At 48.6% G+C, this 17,307-nt stretch overlaps 1 protein-coding gene across 2 annotated transcripts in view; it reads right to left on the reverse strand.

Moving 5' to 3' along the window:
• Positions 1–7,028: 7,028 nt before the first annotated feature.
• LHFPL4 (LHFPL tetraspan subfamily member 4) overlaps positions 7,029–17,307 on the reverse strand; it is a 53,835-nt gene continuing 43,556 nt past the window's right edge. Inside the window, exons 2-4 of one of the 2 annotated variants that reach the window (XM_083426747.1) lie at positions 16,482–16,718; positions 12,138–12,154; positions 7,029–10,439 (exon numbers count right to left, since the gene is read on the reverse strand). In XM_083426747.1, the coding sequence (XP_083282873.1) occupies positions 10,431–10,439; positions 12,138–12,154; positions 16,482–16,718 (263 nt within the window). In that variant the 3' untranslated portion in view covers positions 7,029–10,430. The remainder of the gene's footprint in view (positions 10,440–12,137; positions 12,155–16,481; positions 16,719–17,307) is intronic. The other variant, XM_083426748.1, reaches the window with a different exon arrangement.

Raw genomic sequence — 17,307 nt, forward strand, 5'->3', positions numbered from 1 at the left:
ATAAACAGGGTTTCCCCCTTCACCTTCTTAGAGCAGAAGGGGATACAGTGGTACCCCAGGTTAAGTATTTAATTCGTTCCGGAGGTCCGTTCTTAACCTGAAACTGTACTTAACCTGAGGTACCACTTTAGCTAAGGGGGCCCCCTGCTGCTGCTGTGCCGCCAGAGCACAATTTCTGTTCTCATCCTGAAGCAAAGTTCTTAACCCGAGGTACTATTTCTGGGTTAGCAGAGTCTGTAACCTGAAGCGTATGTAACCTGAGGTACCACTGTATATCCAAGGAACTGCATTCTGTGATCAGATCACAGTGTAAAGATAGGACCAGAGGGAAATCTCTCATGGGAGCTTTTGGTAATCAAGTGGGTTCTCCTTTTCTCTCTGCCCTGGCCCTTTTCCTTCCAGGGACTGCAGACAAGGCTGTGTTGCCTGTGGATACTATACATGAAGAAATAAAAAAGATGTTAAGGAGTCCCATAGAAAAGAAACCCAAGGCCTACCTGTTGGGCCTTTTGGGAAAAGATATTCCACAAGAAAAGAAAATAATCGTCCTGTATGCTACAGCGGCAGCCAGAACAGTAAAGGTAAAAGTACCCCTGCCCGTACGGGCCAGTCTTGACAGACTCTAGGGTTGTGCGCTCATCTCACTCTAGAGGCCGGGAGCCAGCGCTGTCCGAAGACACTTCCGGGTCACATGGCCAGCGTGACGAAGCTGCTCTGGCGAGCCGGCACCAGCGCAGCACAGGGAAACGCCGTTTACCTTCCCACTATAAAGCGGTACCTATTTATCTACTTGCACTTAGGGGTGCTTTTGAACTGCTAGGTTGGCAGGCGCTGGGACTGAACGACGGGAGCTCACCCCGCCGCGGGGATTAAAACTGTCAACCATGCGATCGGCAAGCCCGAGGCACTGAGGTTTTACCCACAGCGCCACCCGCGTCCCGCGTCCCAGAACACTACTAGCCAGCAAAATGGAAAAGTGAATTGATTCCCTCCAAAGAGGAGTGGATATGTAAAATGAGTGGCTATATCCATTTGGCAAAATTAACAGCAGCCATAAGGTCACAGTCAAATCAAAAGTTAAGATTACAATGGAAATGCTTTGAAGATTATATAAACACTGTTCACAAAATAATATGTTGATATGTATAGATTAAGACTGTAGAATATATAAGAAGAATGATGTTTAAATGAGATATGAAATTCAGATAAAAAATGCAATGTAAGGATTTAAATCAGCCCTGAGTGCTCACTGGAAGGACAGATTGTGAAGCTGAGGCTCCAATACTTTGGCCACCTCATGAGAAGAGAAGACTCCCTGGAAAAGACCCTGGTTTTGAGAAACGTGGAGGGCACAAGGAGAAGGGGACGACAGAGGACAAGATGGTTGGACCCTGTTCTCAAAGCTACAAACATGAGTCTGACCAAACTGCGGGTGGCAGTGGAAGACAGGAGTGCCTGGCGTGCTCTGGTCCATGGGGTCACGAAGAGTCGGACACGACTGAACGACTCAACAACAACAAGGATTTAACATAATAAAAAACAGAAATTGGGGTGTGGTGGAGGGGAGCCAAGTGGGGGGGAATGTCATTTTATCTATATCATTTTTTGTGGTTGTCTTTTGTCAAGTGTCTCTTTTATATCTTTGTATTTTGTGTATTTTTGTATTGTGTGTATCAGATATTAAAAATAAAAAAATATTTTTTTTAAAAAAAAGCTTGCCTGTGCTGGCCCAGTTCAAGAGCCCAAAGCACAGTGAATATATTTTCCAGAAATGGGTTCTGAGCTGCAACACTTCAGACTACAGCTGGAGAAAGGGGTGGGGTGTGTGTGCTATTTTGAAGGCCAGTAGAGGCAGATGTCAATTGGAACTGGTAGGGCATATGGCAGGAGGCCCTCCTCCTCCTCCTCCATGAATTTTGTCTAATCCTCTTTTAAAGCCATCTGACTCGGCTGCCCTCACTGCCTCCTGTGGGAGGGAGTTCCATAGTTTAACTATTGGCAGCCAGTGTGGTGTAGCGGTTAAGAGCGGTAGTCTCGTAATCTGGTGAACCGGGTTCGCTTTCCTGCTCTTCCACATGCAGCTGCTGGGTGACCTTGGGCTAGTCACACTTCTCTGAAGTCTCTCAGCCCCACTCACCTCACAGAATGTTTGTTGTGGAGGAGGAAGAGAAAGGAGATTGTTGGCGGCTTTGAGACTCCTTAAAGGTAAAGGGATCCCTGACCATTAGGTCCAGTCGCGAACGACTCTGGGGTTGCGGCTCTCATCTCGCTTTATTGGCCAAGAGAGCCGGCATACAACTTCCAGGTCATGTGGCCAGCATGACTAAGCCGCTTCTGGTGAACCAGAGCAGCGCACGAAAACGCCGTTTACCTTCCCACCGGAGTGGTACCTATTTATCTACTTACACTTTGACGTGCTTTCAAACTGCTAGGTTGGCAGGAGCTGGGACTGAGCAATGGGAGCTCACCCCATCGCAGGGATACGAACCGCCGACCTTCTGATCGGCAAGTCCTAGGCTCTGTGGTTTAACCCACAGCGCCACCCGCGTCCCTTGAGACTCCTTAGGGTAGTGATAAAGCGGGATATCAAATCCAAACTCTTCTTTTTCAACTATCCCTGAGGGCAGCAGGGGAGCAGTGCTCTGTTCTTCCCCCAGCAAGGTGCTTTCTGGGCCTGCCCCCCCCCCCAGCACTTGCCATTTGAAGCAGCTGCCTTGCTCTGCCCTTATTTTATACTAAAGGAGGTTTGGGGAATTGTTAGCTCCCCTGACATTGCCAAACTCCCAAGTCCCTCCCATTGGTCTCAGCAGGCACAGCCAGGTGCCAAGGATGATGGCGGTTAGAATTATAGGGTTAGAAGGGACCGAAATGACCATCTGGTCCAGCCCTCAGCAATGCGGGAATCTTTAGATCAGCAACGTCTGGGAAGGGGCCAAAAGTCCCCCAGACCTCTACTAAAGCATGCAGTGGCAGTGATTCCACTTCCCCACCCGTTCCTCCTTTACTCACATTAACCGTTCTCTCCATGTGTGCTCACTAAAGTTTATCAGAAGAGGCCTTGCTGTGTCCATTTATGCAGCTGGAAAAAGACAGTGACACCGCTTGAGGTTGCGATGGACCCCGGAGTTATTGAAAGAGACTCGTCTCTGTAGCAGGGCTTTCAATAATATTCTTGGTTTGTTATATTGTGTGGTTTGGGATACTAGCGATTTGCTGCTTGCTTTCGTGCTGCTTGCTTATGATTGTATTTTTGTAAAAAATAAAATTTACGTTTTCCGTTTGCTCACTGAACACCAAATGGGGGAATCTCAGGATAGGTTTTGCCTTGTATGGAACCAGGTCAACGAGAGTGGAGGATGTATAAATAAATGTGTGCTGTTTCAATGACAAGGCTTACAACTGTGCGTCCATGCTTCTTTGCAATGCCTTCTCAGTCACTCTTGCGACAACGCCATAAAGTATGTATTATACCCATTTTGCAGTTAGGAGCTGAGGTCTGCCTGAGCCCAACTAGTTTCTTCACGGCTGATGGGACAATTTGAACCAAAGACTCAACTAGCTTTTCTGCATTGAACTGCAAGAGCAGAACTGGAATGCCATTATGGCAGTTGTGTGAATTTAATGGCAGATGGATAAATGTGAAATTAAAATCTCTGAGGGATTGCAACTGCACAGTGGTGAGTTCTTCAGATTTCCTCCCAAGACTGCAGATAACTGGCCATTCACTGGCATTCACCAAGCACCTACCTGGGTGTGGAAGGTGTAGCTCCAATTCTGCTGCAAGCCAAGTGAAGCGAACATTTATGGTTTCATCTGATTTTTCAGTCTGAAGTTTCTGTCAAAGGCTCAGTGCAATGAGAGCCCTTTGGTTTAACATGCCTGTTTGGCGTTCTTTGTCACATCGTGATGCCTCCCTTAAAGCCTGAGATATAGGAATGAAATTTGGTATGCATTTTTCAGGGCACAAATCTCTCCTTCAGGTTTTGAACAGCTATTTTCAACCAAAGAGGAAGAGAGAGGAGAGGTGCAAAATACCTCGTAAGTAATGTCTCCCTTGAGCAAGGACTAATCTCAGTGACACTTGAGTGAGGGCAAGAATTCTCCAACCTGCAGCTCAATCTTTCGTTGTTGTTGTTGTTAAGGGGGAAGGCAAGGCAAGAGACAAATACACTGAATTGTGATACCTGAAGTGGCACTTCTACAATGCTGATCTGTGTTCCCCATGCCATTTCTCTCTCACATGCACCTATCTACTACCTTCCTTCAGGAAAATAAAAATCTATAAGCAAGTCTACTCATTCAGACCATCAACCTCCCCGAATCAGTGGCAAGCATATCCTGTCTCCTTGCCTCGCCCTGTGTGGCTTATACTCAGCACTTGGGACAAACTACTGTATTTTTCGCTCTATAAGATGCACCAGACCATAAGACGCACCTAGTTTTTGGAGGAGGAAAACAAGGGGGGGGGGGTAAATTCTGAATCTCAGAAGCCAGAACAGCAAGAGGGATCGCTGCGCAGTGAAAGCGCAACCCCTCTTGCTGTTCTAGCTTCTGGGATAGCTGCGCAACCTGCATTCGCTCCATAAAACGCACACACATTTCCCCTTACTTTTTGGGAGGGAAAAAGTGAGTCTTTTAGAGCAAAAAATATGGTAATTCAGATTAACTAATTTACCGAATAAATTCAAAAATCCATGAATTAAACCTGAAAAGAATTTCTATAATTTCTGGGTAAGCTTTATATTGACCCGTGTTGTGCTGTTTTATTGCCTGGCCACCCAGATCTTCCGGGAGCTCTTAGCAAGTTGCCTTCACCATCCTGAATAATTTGTCAGCACCTGCAAACTCGACTGCCTCTCTGTTTGCCTGTAACTTCAGATCATTTATGAACAATGTAAATAAATTATAAGCCCCAATATACATTGGGGGGGCAGGTCTGACTCCTCTGGGCTAGGTGAGGAGTTCCCAACAGAAGCCGAGCTAAGCCCAACTCTTACTACAGACTGGCTGCTGGAGCCTACGCCTGCATTGGAAAAGGAGGAGACTTCATCACTGCTTATAAATCGACAGGGCTACTGCTGACAGTGGGAGTATGTACAAAGTATGGACGGAGGTTTTGATTGACAGGCTGACAGGAGATGTGGTATTTCCCCACCCACCCCTCAAACATTACTGGCAAGAATATAAAGAGAGCCCTACTTGAAAGGCCCATCTAGTCCAACTTCCTGTTCTCACAGGGAGCAACCAGATGTCTATGGGAAGCCCATTAGCAGGGCATGAGTACAATAATCCTCTCTTGCTCATGGTTCCTATAACGGATACATAGCTGACAATTTACAGATTTGAAAATAAGGGACCAGCAGCCTCGAAAATAAGGGATCAGCAGCCAAAATAAGGGATTTTCCTAGCATAGGTATGTTCAGCTTCTGAGCCCCTCCGAGCCAAAGGCAGAAAGCCCAGCCACCAGCCAAACAAAGCCTCAAGCGGTGGTTCCCACAGCGCAGCAACCCGGCAAAGGGGATGCAGCAAGGAAAACCACCGTCATCTCTCTGCTGGGAAGCGCTGAGCAAAGGCGAGTCCCCAGGCAACGCGGCCGATTTGATTGGCACAAGGCATGCAAGCTCCACCCCCCCAGTCGTTCTTAGATTCCTTATTGGGTGAGCAACGCAGCCAAGCAACACAGTTGGAGCCTCCCTCCTCCCTGGCCAGCAGGGAGGGAGGGAGAGGAGCTGCTTCCTTTGAAACCCAGGAAATTTAAGGGACATCATCAAAAAGGGACAGCAGCGGGACACGGTGCTGGGATAAGGGACTTTCCCACCAAATAAGGGACGGTTGACAGCTATGAACTGATATTCAGAGATACACTATCTCTGATATGGGACATAGTACACAGCCATCATGGGTGTGTTTTAAAGTTACTGATCCATAAGAGGGCCTGGCCTCTTATTCTACAATGACAAAGTGTGCTCCAAGAACCTTTGCTGAGGGCCTTTGTCAAAAACATTTTGGGAGTCCAAAAATACAATGTTAACCTCGACCCAGATGTTTGGACACATTAACACTATTTTAGTGCCAGATTAAACATGCCTTTTCTCCTAAGGCATTTGAGGGAATGTGATCACCATGCTTACTGCTGTGTCAAGATGTATGTGTGTCGTATTTTACTGTGAAACTTGATGGCTGTTTTTAGTTGTATGTGGAAGCAGCCTAGAAATGTTCTGTATTAGCAATAAATAAATAAAACAAATTATTATTATAATCAATGTAACAATAGACAATCTCAAATAATTCTAATAGGGTGATGATGCTGAAACTTCCCTCTGCAAAAGCCATGCCTATTCTTCATAAGCAAGGCTTATTCTTCCTTAATATCCTTCATCATTTTATCTTTAAAAGCTACAGTGTGTAGCATGTGGGCAGATGTACTGCACCTCCAGGATTCCCTTTAATGTACAGCCTTCCCTTATTCACTCATCATGATGATTTTGTTAGGATCTTAACACCTACAGATGCAAAGAAAACCCTTAGGTATACTTTTTCTTGCAGTTCCCGCCTCAGTGCCAATTCATACAATCTAACTGCCATGACAAGAAAGGCTGAGTGGATCCATGCAGAATTCTGTGCATGGTGAAGAAGCCAGTTCATTAAGTGGCTAATTGATTCCCATTGAGCGTGTTGCTGCTGAAATCTGGTTGAGTGGCAACAGCTGGTAAATGTAAATTAAAAATGGTGAACTGGGAGCTATACACACTCATAAAACCTGCCCATGCACCAATTGTTTCACCCTTGTATAGTGCCCGAGTGGTGATGGTGAGATTTTCTCAGCTAGCCTCTTTCAAAGACATTACAGGACTAGCTCTGATCAAACCATCCTTACACATTCCGAAGTGTTTCCTTGCAAATCCGTAGTCTGCGACTGGCAAAGGCCTGGGGGTGGTCAGATCCCCCTCCTCCCCACCTCCAAATCCCAAGGCAAAAAAACGAATAAATCAGTTGCTCCCCAGTGACGTGACAGGGTTCTGATCCGATCCAATCCATCTTGAATTTTTATGTTTTCCGGTTAAGGTTTTGTGAAACACTGTATCAAACTTTTTTTTTTGTACTAAAATACAGATATATATTACAGCTACTGTATTCCCTTCTCCACCAATCTTGCCATTTCCGTCGATCCCATTCCTCCCGCGCATGTCACGTAACGGGCGCAAGGGCACATCTCGCCCTCCCTGCCGCCCCCCAACGTAGGGTAAACGTCCTCTGGTGGCTGACAGTATGCTCACGAACCCTAGTGGCTTGGGGAGTTGCAGGCTAACGCCGCTCCTTCGGCCCAAGCTACCAGATAACCTTTACCGATTATATTTTGGACTTTCCTAGAACGACCGATGGGAAAGTTGGGCTGAGAATATTAAGGGTGTATGTGCCTGGGCCTACATGGCTGGGCAAGCCTTTAATCTAGTTTAGCTCTGTCCTTTTCTCTTGCTGAGATTCCCTAATGTTGCGGAGAGCTGAGATTTAAAGGCCGATCGTGTCAGTGGATACTCAGAAGTTGGTTCCACGGAGCTCGGTGAAGTTTACTCCCCAAAACATTGAGGCCTTTCGCTTTAAAGAGTGGCTTCTGAAGGGCTAAACTCACACATATATATATATTTATGTCATTCCTCCCCTCATAATTTGGCTGTGGCTTTTCTGAGGTCATGGAAGGGAGGTTTGCTCTCCACAGAGGCTTGTCAAATGTCCTCGGGTGAGCCAGCCAGTTCCTTTGGCACTTCTGCATAAACCGCGATACTTGATGGCTGGTTATCATTGCACTTGAGCATAGCAGGATCTAACCGCACAACCCTTTTGGTTCCCGTGTTGGCAAGGTTTGAGTGGCCTCTGAAGTGTTAATTATTTGGCAAACATAGTGACATGGCCATGCTACGTCGTGCGCTACGTCTCCCACACTGGTGAATCTTCCCTCGGTTTCTTACCATGTTTCCCACAGTGATTTGTTTAAAACTCTTTGTTTTAATTTTAATTTTTAGCGGCTGGGTGGGGCGCATCCAGTTGGGCTCATGGGGGCTGGGGTGAGATTAACCCTTTCCTCCGGTGACATTTTTCTGGTGAATATCAACACCCCCCCACAAAAGCTGCAATTTACCTATAGGAAAGGTAAATTTCCCTCAGCGGGACAAAAAAACACCTTTGGAGGGAGGAATTGTCACCAGGAAAATAGTATTGGGAAAAGAGTTAGCCGTCCACTAGAGCCACGGCCCCAACTGGTTTCTATCTTGGTTGCTATAAATAGCTGGAGATCCATTCACAGGCCTCCTGCTTTCTTTCCTCACCCCCCAATCCTTGGCCCTTCATGGCCCACCAGCTTTTTGAGCCCATGCACTCCTTTCCCACATGCTCTTTTCGCTTGTTTCCAACCGGGTCCTTCATGCCACTAATTCAGGCCCGGCCCTACCATTAGGCAAGATGATGCAGCCTTCCCCAAGCAACAGGTCTTGGGAGCACCGTTACAGGGCAGGCAAATAGTCAATTGTTTTATCTTTTTTACTACTATGCAGGATGCCGTTTGGATTTTCTTAGGCCCTCCCTCTAGGTTTTTTCTTTGATTTTTTTTTTTTTTTTAAATCCAGCCTCCTTTTCTTCTCGCCTTCCTCTTGACCCAATCTGGCTCTGCCCAGAGCAGATTCTTTCTGCTTTTTCAGGCCGTTGGTTCTTTGTGAAGCTGCTCTAAGCTCGCTTCACAGTCCTTCAGGCTCCTTATAACGTCAATAGCTGCTGCTGGTGGGCTGTGTGAAAGGAGGGGGGGGGGCTTTTGCACAGGCTGAAATGGCACGTCCGTCCGTGTCGCCACCCGGGCACCCCTGCTCTCTGCAGGTCCCTCTTCCTGGTAGGTTTGAGGCCTAGCTCTGCCCTGAAGCCTGCTTCCGCTTCAGCTAGCGAGAGGCATGGACGTGTGTTTTATAGTTCTTCAATGGCTACACTGGACAGGGCAAAAATAGCTGCACCGGTGGAACTACCTCTCTATTCAGCTCAAACCGCGGGGACTGGGTTAGCTGCTACACTGCTGTCTGGATGGTGGGGGCGGCGGGTGGGGGCACAGTTGTCCGAACGTCTAAGAAGACCCATTTCCGCCCTAGTCTTCAGCTGCCACCAAGAGCAGGGGGGATCGTGAATGGAGGATCACAGTTCTGGTGGGGAGGGCGTTGTGAGGTTGTTTGCTGGCATTTGCCTCTCGCAATTACAGCGCAGAATACCATGCCATAGCGGGGTGGGGTGGGGTGGGGTTTGGGCACAAATTCCTGCAGCCAGAAATTCCTCCTGCCCTGTGGGATTATATCCCGAGTTAGGGGAGCGGGAATTCTGCTCTGACCCACTTCCTGCTTTGCCTCGCCCGTGTTGTAATACTGGTTCCAGCCAGGGAAGTAAAGCAATGGACCCCACCCCATGCAGACACCAGGTTCGAGGAAAATGCTATTTGGCACAGACCACCGAACTCAACTGGCAAGGTGCCCACCCTGCTGGCAAGCAAGAGGGGAGTTTTGCTTCCCACCTTTGCTGCGACCCCCTTCCTCCAGGCCCAAGGGTTACATTCAGTGTTTAGAGGAGTCACCCTACAGGCAGAGATGTTGCCGCACCCCATGGCAGCGGCTGGAGAGAGAAGTCAGCTAGCCCACCCCGATCCTCCCACCCCACCCCAGTCCCCCCTTCGTGGAACAGCTGCATTACCTGGGCAGAATGAGTGGAGAATGCAAAAGTTTTCTGGTGGCTGAAATCCCCAAAGGGAACGGGGGTGGGGATTCGGGCTCACCTTACCCTGTTCAGAGACAATTTAAATTTACATGTAAAAGTATCAAATGGGCCAGTCTCAGGCGCCGGGCGGCTCCCCGTGGGCCGGAGGGCGGGCAAAGTTGCTGAAAGGTTAAAAATGGAGAGAGACTTGGCAAGGAGGTGGCCCTGGCAGAGTCTGTTGCGGCGGTAGCGTCTTGGCACCAGTTCTTGGTTGGTTCTTGGGAAAGAGGGTACTGGGAAACGCCGTGGGAGCTTTTCCCGGAAAGGCTGGGATCCCTTTGAAAAGAACGTGTTAAAAAGTCCCAGGGGCGTCACTTCCTTGAAACACCAGGTCGGAGTGTGCGCATCGCCTCGTCCCCCAATGTGGTAGGTTTGGGGTAAGGGTAGGGGTACCGGTGTCACACTCTCCTCCATCGGCAGCCAATCAGCAGAGGGGGCGGAGGCCAAAGCTGGCAAATCATGAGGGATGGACGTGTCTCCGGAAGTGGCACGCAGGTGAGGTCTGCAGATTCTGAGGCTTCGAGTTGGACGTTTCCCCCCCATTGGCAGCAGCGAAGGAAAGGCAGTGAGGGAGGTGGGGAGGGAGGAGGAAGGATGAGAGAGTTCAATCCAGATACCAAGGAGAGAAGGGCCCTCCTGCCTCTTCTACATTATATCCTCTGCGGAGGAGAAAACACAAGAGCGTCACCAAGATAAACAAGACTGCACAAAAGCTGGCAATAGGAGTGCTGTATGTACTCTTGCTTGGGGCGGGCGGTGGCAGCAGCGGTGGAGAGAACAGCTAAAATTTCTGCATCCAACATAAGCCCAAACCCTGCATCGAGGAATGCTGAATTCTGTGCATAGTACCTTATGCGATTTGACAGCTGCTAGATTTTCTGCCATTTGCATGGAGGGGTTAGGAGGTATGTGCGACCCTGGTTGCTGTCCCTGGATGCCCTCCCCACTCCAAAAGCATCTAAGATGTCAGTTTCACTAGGCACTTTCAAGCTTATCTTCACAGCCATAGTGGCTAGAGCAGGCTTCCTCAAACTCAGCCCTCCAGATGTTTTGAGACTGCAATTCCCATTATCCTTAACCACTGATCCTGCTAGCTAGGGATCATGGGAGCCGTAGGCCAAAAACATCTGGAGGGCCGAGGTTGAGGAAGCCTGGGCTAGAATCTTAGTGGTGATCTTTTCTTTTATTTTTTATGAAATTGAGAATGTTTAATTCTGTGCCCCAATACTCAGTTCAATTGTTATACAGAATTGTGATGTACACAAATGCTAACAAAGGAGTTATGTTTATCCCCACCGAGCCCTCAGCTCAAGTTGCTATGCTTCGTCTTAACCCCAGGCTGATGGACCATTCCAGGCCCTGATAATCAAGGTGTCAATTTAGCCCCACTTTCTCAATTAAAGTCACTCTGAACTGTTCTCTAACAAAGTGATGCAGTTGAAGGAACAAGAAGCGTTTGCCTGTGTGCAAGACTGCATGTGTGCACTCAATCTGCATCCGAATCTAATTTCTGTCCGCGTATGAGACCGGGCAAATGATCTGATGACCAATTTTTTTTAAAATGGCACCAACTTCCTTATATATTAGTAGCAGATGAGCCTGCCGGGTGTGTGCTCCAGAGCCTGCCTTAGTTAAAGGACGGGCTCTGCTCTGTGAGGCAGGATAGACACCAAAGGGTGTTTTCCCTTTAGGGTGTTCCTTCAGGGAGGTATGGGGCACCCCACCAAGTCGGGATACAGAATTGTCGGCCCAGCACTGTAGGCAACAGGCCTGTGACCAGGGTGATAGCCTGGAAGAAGGGGAGTTTGGTTTAGTGGTGTTTCCCCTGAGTGAGAGACGGCAGGGAGGGTTGTTGAAGAGGCATTACGATCTTCCACCTGCCCATGTGGGCTGTGCCTAGATCCTAATCTCACAGCTGTATATAGTGAGACCAGATGTTGGTGCTGCAATGACTGGAGATGTCTGAGTTTGAAGTGTTGGGAACTATACACTGCAGTGATGCAGCGCCATGACACCCTGGGCTGGTTCACATCCTGAGCACTGTATGCGCGCAGATAGTCAGGGGGACATGGGCTTGCAGCAACACAAAGAGCCCGCGAATCTGCCTACTTGTAGCTCCCATTTCCCCAGACAAAGAGGAGAGGGGTAGACGGGTGAGACAGCATGGAACATAAATGTGCGTCCGTACACTCAACTCTCGCACTCTCACTCTCATTCTCTTAAGACAAAAAGTGGGGTAGTCTCCTCCTAACACAGTACAGATATGTGGACAGGGACATGACAGAACTAGGCTAGGCCTCCACTAACAGGTGTAGCACAGACCAGGCCGCGAGGCCACACCGACACAAAGAACTTACCGCAGTGCCAACAAAATCTGTTGAAAATATAAAAAGAGAAGGTTAGGGTTGAGTTCTGGCTTCTAGGGGTTCCCTAACAGACTTATTTCCTCACTCAAACGCTTCCTTGGCTGCTCTCATTGCCTTGTGGGGTGTGGTGGTGCAAATGTCACAAGAAGCACCCCTTGGGTGCTCTGCGACTTTTAGCCTAATCATGGGCTATAAATGTTCAGAAACGGGCACCATTAAGTTCAATGGGATTTTCAGTTTATTATTACTACAGCTGCTACTACCACTCTGTTTTAAACAATTCTGCAGTTTGTGTTTCAGTGTTGCGGCTTTCTGTTTTTGTTTTATTAAAGGTAAAGGTAAAGGTACCCCTGCCCGTACGGGCCAGTCGTGTCCGACTCTGGGGTTGCACGCCCATCCTACTTAAGAGGCCGGGGGCCAGCGCTCTCCGAAGACACTTCCGGGTCACATGGCCAGCGTGACATCGCTGCTCTGGCGAGCCAGCGCAGCACACGGAACGCCGTTTACCTTCCCGCTAGTAAGCGGTCCCTATTTATCTACTTGCACCCGAGAGTGCTTTCGAACTGCTAGGTTGGCAGGCGCTGGGACCGAGCAACGGGAGCGCACCCTGCCGCGGGGATTTGAACCGCCGACCTGACGATCGGCAAGTCCTAGGCGCTGAGGTTTTACCCACAGCGCCACCCGCGTCCCGTGTTTTATTACTTAAGTTTAATTTCCTTTTTCATTGGGGAATACTTTCCGGTGGAGACTTTATTTTGCTCTACGACTCCAGCACGGAAGTGTGCAGCTATTCCTTTAAAAAAACACACAAAAAAGCAGAGGGACAGCAGAAAGGACATCACCTGTCTTCCTGCTGCCGCCGCCGCTGGTGGTGCTGCTGCAGCAATGTTTATTTTTCTTTTCTCCCTTGCCCCATGGCATGTGAGGTTGGACAAAGTCTGCAAACTCTTCCAACCAGCTCTTGCAAGCTCTGCCTTTAAAAATCCACTTTATCTGCAGGAGAAGCAGCTCTGCAAATTATAGCTGACTTATTGCTGATAAATGCTTGGGAATAAGGAATTGCTGCAAAGCTAGCAAACAAAGGAAAGGATACAAGGCTGCTTAATTTGGGTTGGGAAAGGGTTAATGTGACTTATTCATCCCTTGTTTGAAAAAGACCTGGGGAAGGTAATTGTTTTCTGTAGGGTCGGAGTGGGTTGCTGCAGGATCTACTGACCTCAGGACAAGTGTGCACAAGGAATATTTTGTTTTTTCTCTCTGTGCATCGACAAAAAGCAGGGATTTGCTTGGCTCGCGGTTCCCTCCCAGCAGCAGTGACTGCTGCTCAAGCACTTGGGTTCCGGCTGGCGAGACTGCCTTGTCTTGATTCGAACAGATGGACCAAGCCCGGAGGCCAGGAGATTTATTATGATTAATTACATTTCCAATTAGGCACCTTCGGTTTCCCTGGCTCCCACCCAAGCCTCGGCAAGGCCAGGGGAAGCAGAAGCAGAAGCAGAAGGTGGCCGCTGTTTTCCCTCCATGGCCTAAAGGACTCAGAGTGGCTGCGGCAGAACCCTGGAGTTTGAATGCACCTTGGTCCAAAAGTGGAGGGCTGGGAGGCTGATTTAAAGAGCACAAATGGTCTCTGTGTGTGAGAGAGATCCTAAGTCTGTATATAGGGATGGGAAAGTCCGTCGATTTCAGTTTCTCTCAGTTTCTCAATTTTCTCTAGTCTTAATTCAGATCTCACATTTCCACATCAGTTTGTTATATATATATAAATCAGAGCCGGATTTAGGTTTGATGAGGCCCCAAGCTACTGAAGGTAATGGGGCCCTTTATATGTCCAGCTGTCCTTTGTCAACAACAAATTGTCACTGGTTTTTTTTTTAGTTGAATATATGCAATATGGTAATTTATGGACCTAATAGGTATCTAAAGCCATTTGCCACTGTGGCTGTACAGTCATACCTCGGGATGAATACGCTTCAGGTTGAGCATTTTCGGGTTGCGCTCCGCAGCAACCCGGAAGTAACGGAATGTGTTACTTCCGGGTTTCGCCGCTCGCGCATGCACAGGCGCTCAAAGTGACATCCCGCGCATGCGCGGAAACGGCAAAACGTGACCTGTGCACATGCAGCTGAGTGTTACATTCGCTTCAGGATGCAAACGGGGCTCCGGAATGGATCCCGTTTGCATCCAGAGGTACCACTGTATGTAGGTTTTATTTTATTTGCTTTTTATCTTATATTTTGGAAATGTACATCCAGTTTTTTCCCCCTTTAATTTTTGGGAATATGTAAATCTGGCACTGATACAAATACAGTCATACCTTGGATCCCGAATGCCTTGCGACTTGAACGTTTTGGCTCCTGAACGCTGCAAACCTGGAAGTGAGTGTTCCGGTTTGCAAATGTTCTTTGAAGCCGAACGTCCGATGCAACTTCCGATTGAGTGCAAGAAGCTCCTGCAGCCGATCGGAAGCCGCACTCCTTGGTTGTCGAACCGTGTTCGGAAGTTGAACGGACTTCCGGAACGGATCCCATTTGGCAACCGAGGTACAACTGCAACGAAAACTCAAAAGCATTTTAGCAGGGGTTTCTCCTAATACAGACATTTGTACACCATTTCACAACCGTGAACACATTTTTTAAAAGCGCTTTCACCTCGTAATGCATTTCTAAAAGGTTATTTTCAGGAATGTGTGCATTTTATGCATGCTTCACATTTTTGTAAACGTAATGGTGCACCTTCGTTTGCCTTTCCAGCCCTTGCAGCAACTACTTCCTTGGGTGGGAAGGAGTGTGTGTGTGTGTGTGTGTGTGTGTGTATATATATATATATATGGCATAGGCAAACTTGGCGCTCCAGATGTTTTGGGACTACAACTCCCATCATCCCTAGCTAACAGGACCAGTGGTCAGGGGTGATGGGAGTTGTAGTCCCAAAACATCTGGAGGCGTGAGTTTGCCTATCCCTGGTGTATATAATCAGGTGTGGGGAGCCTTTGATACTCCACATGTCACTGAACTACAGCTCCCACCATCCCCGAACACTGGCCATATTTGCTGCGGCTCAGCAATATTTGGAGGGCCAAAGGTTTCCTAAATTTGGTATATATAATGAACTGCTTCTGTTTTGTATAAGACGTATTTCACTTATTGAAGGCACAGCTTTAATCTGCTGTATGCATGCATGCTGCACCCAATAAAAACCTGCAACACAGTTCTCTGATCCGAACAGATCACACATACGAAACAAACACGCCTCTGATTTCCTCCATGCAGGTCTCCTTCTGCTTATGGGGAGGGGCAAATAATGAGGGGTGCAACACCTGAAGCCCCCCCCCCCTTGCTAGTGTGTTTTGGGTGGTTTATCTTCAGACACCCCGCTGGCTTTTGAGATTCCGCAAACTGCCCCTGGCTGTCTTTAAAATTATCTATAGGCATAGGAGGCAGGAAAATTAGCAAAATTCTCGGCATGCTGAATTCCACGCTAGATATCAATTTGCAAACTTGCAAAGAAAACGACACGCGGCAACTTCTGCCAGCCTATTTAGGTGGATACGGAACCCTTGCGAGCACTGGGTTTTTGCGAGATTGGTCATGTGGCGGGGTGAGGATGAGGCCCTTCTTGGACCAGGGATGGAGAAGGTTTCTGCCCTTCCTCACCTTTTTGGACTGTGCTTCACCAGAGCATAAAGGTGAACCTAGAAGTTATTTCTCAGGAAAGGTAAAGGGACCCCTGAACGACTCTGGGGTTGTGGCACTCATCTCTCTCTATAGGCCAAGGAGCTGGCATTTGTCCGCAGTTTTTCCAGGTCATGTGGCCAGCATGACTAAGCCGCTTCTGGCGAACCAGAGCAGTGCACGGAAACGCCGTTTACCTTCCCGGCGGAGTGGTACCTATTTATCTACTTGCACTTTGTGCTTTTGAACTGCTAGGTTGGCAGGAGCAGGGACCGAGCAACGGGAGCTCACCCCGTCGCAGGGATTCGAACCGCCGACCTTCTGATCGGCAAGTCCTAAGCTCTGTGGTTTAACCCACAGCGCCAGGAAAGGTAGGCTCCCTCTATCTAAGGGCTGCCCATCTGTTCATAGCAAGTGGGCCGCAAGAGTACTTCTACACACAACTCGTGGGCCGCACTTTGGCTTGTCACCCTCCCACCTCCTCCTAAAAGCTGGGGAAGCGCTAACTATGCTTTGGGAAGGAGGCAGGAGGACTCTGGGACCTTGTCGGAGCCCTCACACCTCCTTTCCAAAGCTCTACCTTATGCACTCCCAATATCTGCTTCAGGGCTTGAGGAAGCTCTGCTGCATCACAGAGGGGCACGGGGAGGGCAGCGACACTCACCTTTGTTCTCTGTTTTGAGCTCCTCGTGAAGCAGGTCGTTCTGCCGGTTGCCGAGGACAAAGGCCAGGAAGGAGAGGATGAGGGCATTCAAGATGCCAATGATGGCTAGGATGTAAGCCCAGCGCACGGAGCAGTCGCCCAGTGAGTACTTGCCCGTCTTCTCCCCACACATGTCCCTGACGGTCTCTGAATCCCAGCCATCTGGGAATATCATGCAGCCCAGCACCAGGCAGAGAGCTGGATGGAACAAAGAAATAAATGGGGGGGGGGGAGGCATGTGGTTAACGCAACAGGGCTGAAATCAATTGCTCTGCTTTGCAGTCTGGAAAGGAGCCGGGACCTCTGCAAGACGTCTAACAGGTATATACAGGTAGGCTTCCCCCACAAACCATGTTGCAAGGGGTTCGGCTCTTACCCAGGTTTGGTTCCCTTCATACAAGGAGGTCGCTGGAGGCTTTTTCAGCATTTTGCGACATTTGTGTTTGTTTGCAAATATACAGGTTGCGCATAGGTGGAGGTGCAGCTGAAACACACCGAACAGGCAGCTACAGTTCATAGAATCATAGAATCATAGAGTTGGAAGAGACCACAAGGGCCATCGAGTCCAACCCCCTGCCAAGCAGGAAACACCATCAGAGCACTCCTGACATATGGTTGTCAAGCCTCTGCTTAAAGACCTCCAAAGAAGGAGACTCCACCACACTCCTTGGCAGCAAATTCCACTGTCGAACAGCTCTTACTGTCAGGAAGTTCTTCCTAATGTTTAGGTGGAATCTTCTTTCTTGTAGTTTGGATCCATTGCTCCGTGTCTGCGTCTCTGGAGCAG

Source organism: Podarcis tiliguerta (assembly GCF_965153285.1).
Source record: "Podarcis tiliguerta genome assembly, chromosome: 2".
NCBI classification, from domain to species: domain Eukaryota; kingdom Metazoa; phylum Chordata; class Lepidosauria; order Squamata; family Lacertidae; genus Podarcis; species Podarcis tiliguerta.